The sequence below is a fragment of the Nannospalax galili genome, unplaced genomic scaffold (genome assembly GCF_000622305.1).
Source record: "Nannospalax galili isolate Female #2095 unplaced genomic scaffold, S.galili_v1.0 scaffold1811, whole genome shotgun sequence".
In the NCBI taxonomy this organism is placed as follows: Eukaryota; Metazoa; Chordata; class Mammalia; order Rodentia; family Spalacidae; genus Nannospalax; species Nannospalax galili.
Genome location: NW_008329641.1, coordinates 240,016 through 246,673, shown reverse-complemented (window position 1 = coordinate 246,673; position 6,658 = coordinate 240,016). Strand labels below are relative to the sequence as shown.

General features: G+C 36.2%; 1 protein-coding gene across 4 annotated transcripts in view; it reads right to left on the bottom strand.

The window, feature by feature from the left end:
- The window catches only part of Pou2f1 (POU class 2 homeobox 1), a 183,957-nt gene that overhangs the window by 34,393 nt on the left and 142,906 nt on the right, over positions 1-6,658 (bottom strand). For all 4 annotated transcript variants that reach the window (XM_029567149.1, XM_029567152.1, XM_029567154.1 and 1 more), the window contains one exon: positions 5,158-5,331. In XM_029567149.1, the coding sequence (XP_029423009.1) occupies positions 5,158-5,331 (174 nt within the window). The remainder of the gene's footprint in view (positions 1-5,157; positions 5,332-6,658) is intronic.

The window sequence follows — 6,658 nt, the reverse complement described above, 5'->3', positions numbered from 1 at the left end:
CACACGCACACACACACATCCTCATAAAGTATTTCTTGAAGCTGTGAAAAAAATGTATTTTACTTAGTTTGGATTTCAAAGTTAGTTACAAAAACAGGTATTCTAAAAGACTACTTTTGTAGCCATGCTCGAGATAGAAATTCACAGTAGAGAGGTTTGACCCATTTAGTCAAACCTTCATGGGGACTGGAAACTTGGTAACCTTATTGCAATAGAACAATGATCTCTGAATATATTACAAAAGATGTCTTTTTCCATGAGCTTATCACCTTTCAAACATACACAGTGCTTTTCTTCCAGCTGGATCTCTCTTGTCAAGTTTGAAAAAGCTGTATCTTAATAGTTATTTTATACATAATAGGAGGAGCTCATGGAGTTTAAATAGTTTACTCACTCATTTCAATTAGTTTAGTGACAGGGCAGAAAAGAAAGGTAACAGCATTTCTGGTCCAAAATATCACACAGCTAACTCTATTATTGAGAGAGTCAATTCCCAACTAACCTGGCAATGCTATTTAATTAATTAGTCAATCTTTATGAGACCACCAGGTCTCACCATGTAGCCTAGACTAGCTTTGAACTTGTGATCCTCCTGTCTCAGTTTCCCAAGTGCCAGGATTCTAGGCTTGTGCTACCATGCCCCACTATGCACCACTATTTTGAATTGGGATTATCCAAGTTCTTTAAATTCTCCAGATCTATTTTTTAGAGATTATATTGTTTGTTAGCACCTGCATGAAGTAGTAGTCAAGGAAAAACTATACTTAAACTCCATTTTCTTACATGTATTTTTAATTTTTAAGTACAGGGTCTTATGGAGCCCACGATGGCCTCAAATTCATTATGTAGTTACGGCTGTTCTTAAAATCCCAATCCTCCTGCCTCCCAAGTGCTGAGATTACAGGAATGTACCACAATGCCTAGATATGGACAACTTTTACTAAAAAGTTTAGCAGAGGACAAATGTGGACCTATAAAATGAAATGCACTAAATAATTCAACTCTAAGTGACATAGATCCCAAGGCTTCCATTAGTCACCACCCATGTGTGGCCATTTAAATCTAAATTACTGAAAAGCAAATAAATGAAAATTCATTTTCTCAGCACCATTACCCTTTCAATCATTCAGTACCACTAGTAGGTAGTGGTTATGGTACAGGTCAGCATAAATACAAAACATTCCCATTCCCATTACTGCCACCCTTGAATACCCTTCTCTTTAGAACCAAGGACGTTATTTATTGATTTCTTTCCAATTATAGCAACACTTAGACAACCAGCGTGTTTATGTGTACCGCTATATATTTATTATATGTCGCTTTATTCAAACAATGAATTGCACAGTGCTCACTACACATGAGGTACTCAATGTATCATACATACTCATGTCTTGGTCATTTTGTTTGTTTAGATTATAGCTTTCCAGAAATCTGGAGCCAAATGAAACTCGTGATTTTTTTTTTTTTGAGTATATGATATTTAAGTAGCAATTAGATGGCAATAAATGACACTATAACTGTACAATTTACTAAAAATGTCTCACAAGTACCTGTATTATCTTACTAGGAAAATTAACAATTTTGACAAGTAAGCAAAAAACAAAATACCTATTTAAAAACCACATTATAGTACATTAGGAAGCAATAACTTGGGGATATGGAGATCGATCAGTCAGTAGAGTACTTTTTTGCACAAACAAGAGGACCTGAATTTGGATCCCTGGTAGCTATGTAAAAAGCAGGTTGCACACCTATAATCCCAGTACTGGGAGGCATAGACAGGCAAATGCCTGGAGCTTACTGGTCAGTCAGCCTAGCTGAATTGGTGAGCTTCAGGTTCACTGAAAAACCCTGTCTCAGGAAATAAAGTGAAGAGTAATCAAGGAAGATCTGACTTCTGGTCTCCATGGGTACATGCATGTATACATACACACACACCCCAATAACAAGTTGGTAGCTAGAAATAAAGCTATGCCACCAATCAACTGGAACTTTGGCAGTAAATGGAAAATTCACTTAATGGAGATTTGTGATACAATTTTACTGTTTAAGGTTGTTTAACACAATAAAAGGCAATAGGTTCTTCAGTTAACATGCTAATTTTAATTAATTTTGGTCATGCTTAGTTTAGTACTCAGGTTCTTTCTCATACAAGTTAACTGTTTCAATCAGTTGATTTCAACATACACAATCAAAATTATATCCCTCTGCCATTTATAAAACTAACATTAAGTTGGAAAAGCAAAGATTGAGACCGAAAATAACAAACGAATACATTACATCTGAATAATGCTATAGATCATGATGTGCTTCCTAACAATGCAATGACACCCATTGCTTACCCAATGATAAGTACTTATATAATTAGAAAGTAAACATTAAAAACATCCCAAACCATGCATTTACTCAAAGAATAAGGATTTATTACAAGAAGTAACTTGAACACTTAACTTTCCTTTTGTGTGTATGTGTACAAATATGAATAAACTGGATACACAGCTACTTTTGAGTAACTACAATAAGGTATATGACAAAAATAAAGACTAAGAAGCTGGTTTTCCACCTTGTACAGTAGTAAGTACTCTTGTCTATGTTGGCAAGACTTGCAAACCATTCCACTCCTATGACATCATTTTGAAAAATGACGAGTGGCCTTGCCAAAAAAGTGAAAGTGGATAAAAACCATAAAAAAGAAAGAATGAGATGTGGAGGTGGGGTGGGGTGTGTAGGGAGGTAAGACAAGGAAGACAGGAAGAAAGGGATGGGAGAGGAGAGGGAGAGACAGATCCCTATTCTCACTCGGGTAGTGCATTGGATCAAATACTACAGAAAAAGAAAACCACTACTTGGGTTACCATCCTTGACCTACTTAGGCAACAATTTCCCAGAGAACCCAGGAGTATACTGTGTTAATAGCCAAAAACTTAGTGCAGTTAAATATGTTAAACTTAAACTTTCTTTTGAGTCTATTAACTTATTCCTAACAATTTAGTTTATCTTTATTTTCATTTTCAAAATAAGTCAATCATTTAGTGCTCCAAAATTACTAAAATGTTTCTGGATTGTAGTTTAAAATTAAAAAAAAAACTAATCTATCTATCTATCTATCTATCTATCTATCTATCTATCTATCTATCTATCTTCTATCTATGTATCTATTTCTATCATCTCTCTATTTATTTTTTGTGCGTAGGCACATTGTTTTCATCTTCCGCCTTGTTTTTGAGGCAGGGTCTCTCCAGTTGTTTCTGCCCCTTTGTGGTGTACTCCAGGCTAGCCTGTGAGCTTCTGGCTGATTCTTTGTCTCTGCCTCCCATTTTTCAGATGCATACCACTGCATTCAGCTTTTTTCATGGGTTCTGAGGATCAAAGTCAAGTTATCAATCCTGCATAGCAAATAGTTTTACTCTGAGCTATCTCTCTGGCCCAAGTCCAAGTCTTATAATTGAAAGGCTAGAGGCCCTTTTTCATTTAAAAAATGTTTTTTTAAACCTATCTATCTATCTATCTATCTATCTATCTATCTATCTATCTATCTATCTATCTATCTTCTATCTATCATCTAATCTCTCATCTATCTCTCTATCTCTCTCTATCTCTGCCTATCATCAATCTAATCTAATCTAATCTAATCTAATCTAAACTAATCTAATCCTAATCCTAATCTAATCGAGTGTACTTGTGGAGGAAAACTTACAAAAGTCAGTTTACTCCACCCACCACTCTACCCACCAAGTGAGTTCCAGGTACAACACCTACCAGAGCCATCACGGGGCCAGTCGTTTCTTTCTTTGTAACTGAAATTCTTCAAAAATGTAACTGCATTCACCTAAAATTCTATCTATTTAAAAAATCATTTTACAGGGGCTGGAGAGATGGCCTGGTGGTTAAGAGCACTGACTGCTATTGCAGAGGACCCTTGATTCCCAGCACCCACATGGCGGTAACAACTGTGCCTAACTCCAGTTCCAGGGGATCTGAAGCTCTCTTCTGACCTCCGTGGAAACTGCACAACACAGATGCAGTTACATACATGCAGGCAATACTCATTATACATGAAATAAAAATAATAAAAATATTAAGAAATCATTTTACATTCTAATATATAGTTTGAGCAAAAATAAATCCCCAATAAAAAATAAATCTAATTGTGTCCCTAAAGATATCTTGAATACAGCAGGCAGAGATGTTATCTTGAATTTTGATCTACCAAAACAGGTGGTACATGATGCACTTTCAGCACAAATTAATTTGGGAAGCATTTGAGTGAAGGATTGAATTCCAAATGTAACTACATTTTCTGGAAAGAAGACATTAGACTATTTTCCTGATTCTATAAATATGCAGCCCAATCCATACTTCAAGGTTTTTTCTTTTATCTAATGATCTTCTGCCATTTTATATAATATCAGTTTAATGCCTTCCCTGTTTTGAAAGTATTACTTGTGACAGGTTAATAAGGGAGAAAAGTCAGTGGCAGTGCTCAGAAAAAATGCTGTGTGCCCAAATGTTTGCTTAAACCATTAAGCACAAGATTTCATTCCATTTTTAAAGTCCTCTGCTAGGTGACATTAAAAGATTATTTTGGATTTTGATTAATTTGGACTTTTTCATCTTCAACAGATTCTGATTTGACTAATTAATCTCAGTATAGTCTGGGGGAGGGGAGAAGGAGAAGAGAGAGTACTCTTTTCTTCCCAAACTGGTTTTAAATAAGCCTTGCAAACATATCTCTCTCCAGCTACTATAAAAAACACTGAAACCTTCACTCTTTTCACCTCACTCATTCAGTAGTAAGTTCTACAACCACTTGATTTTTCAAACTTAAAAACCCTCAGTACAGTCATATTAACCCTCATATAATCTATTAAAACTCTCACATTTTATTTACATAATTTCAGAGACCTGTGCTGTAAGACATATTTTGAAAGTTTTAGCCTAATAGTGTCATAAATAAATGTATATGTATAACTTATAACTAAATGTAAAATGCTCTAAACTTATAAACAGAAAATGACTAACAAAATCAATTATAACTAAAACAAAAAGCAACATGGCTGAGGAGCAAACGTTCCTTAAAAGCCTCTTTAGACATGTGATATAAGTGTCTGTAGCCTGCCAAGGGGGGGAATCTAAGGTAGGGCAGGTTTAACCTACCTGAGTGAATCCAAGTTTGATCCGTCTTTGTTTGAAGGTCTTGGCAAACTGCTCAAGCTCCTCAAGGTCACTGGGCTCCTCCAAGCTGGGAGTATCAATTCGCTTTGGTGTCGTCTGGCTCTGTGGAAGTGTCTGAATTGGGGTTGCTGCTATTGTGCGAGTTGGGGTTGCTGGCTGTTGGAGAAGGAGCCGAATAATAAAAATACTTAAGCTTACAACTGTAATGTGCTAGCAACTTAAGGAAACAGCTAGATTCATCATGGAGAATGTTAGGATGAAGACCACGTACCCGACAAAGGGTACAACAAGAAGGGAGGCAGACTGTAAGATGATGTATACCATAATTAAACACAAATCCACAAAATAAAATCAACTGGTCTTAATACATGTGCCTTATGTCCTTTCATAAATCACTCTATGTTTTGGGGAATTTATTTCACAAATATGCCACCTAACACTATCAAAACAAGGAACCATATCTGTATTATTTATTGCTATTATACCTCTAACATGGCAGAGTATTATGCTAGGAAAGTGGTCTACCACTGAGCTATACCCTCATCTCTAAAGTTATTTTAAAAAGGAGAGTAAATCACCCATAGTTCAGTTTTGTTTTGAAGACAGGGCCTCACTATGTAGCCCAGATGGCCCTTGAATTTGCTATGTCATCCAGGCTAGTCTTGAACTTGAGATCCTCCTGCCTCTCAGCTTCTTGAATGCTGGGATTACAGGAGCATGCCACCAAACCTGGATCAATTGTAGTTTAAATAACTTATAATAACAGGTAGGATTTTTTTTGGTATTTGCTCAAGTTGTTTCCTATAAACCAATAATTTAATCTTAACTGTAATTATAGTACATGTAACTTTATGCTTTGCTTTTAGCATTTAATATTGTTTTAATATTTTCCTAGGGTATTCCAATCTTTATAATTATTGTTTTAAAAGACTGAGTGGCTGGTAGCAGATCAGGATACAGTTTAAATAACTTATAATAACAGGTAGGATTTTTTTTGGTATTTGCTCAAGTTGTTTCCTATAAACCAATAATTTAATCTTAACTGTAATTATAGTACATGTAACTTTATGCTTTGCTTTTAGCATTTAATATTGTTTTAATATTTTCCTAGGGTATTCCAATCTTTATAATTATTGTTTTAAAAGACTGAGTGGCTGGTAGCAGATCAGGATACCAAACTTGATGACCTGAGTTTGATCCTCAGGACCCACACATGGTAGAGAAACTAACTCCAACAAGCTGTCCTCTGACCTATAGGAGTGCATGCGCGCGCGCGCACACGCGCGCGCGCGCGCACACACACACACACACACACACACACACACACACACACACACACCAGGTATCATATGCTCCTAAGGCCAATACAAGCAGAGAACTCAGAGGCCATTTCTGCCATAGAGCTGAACCGGTGACAGCCATGGTCCCTCAGACTGGCCTCATTATGACCCTCAATCCAGAGGACAAAAGGGAACAGCCATGT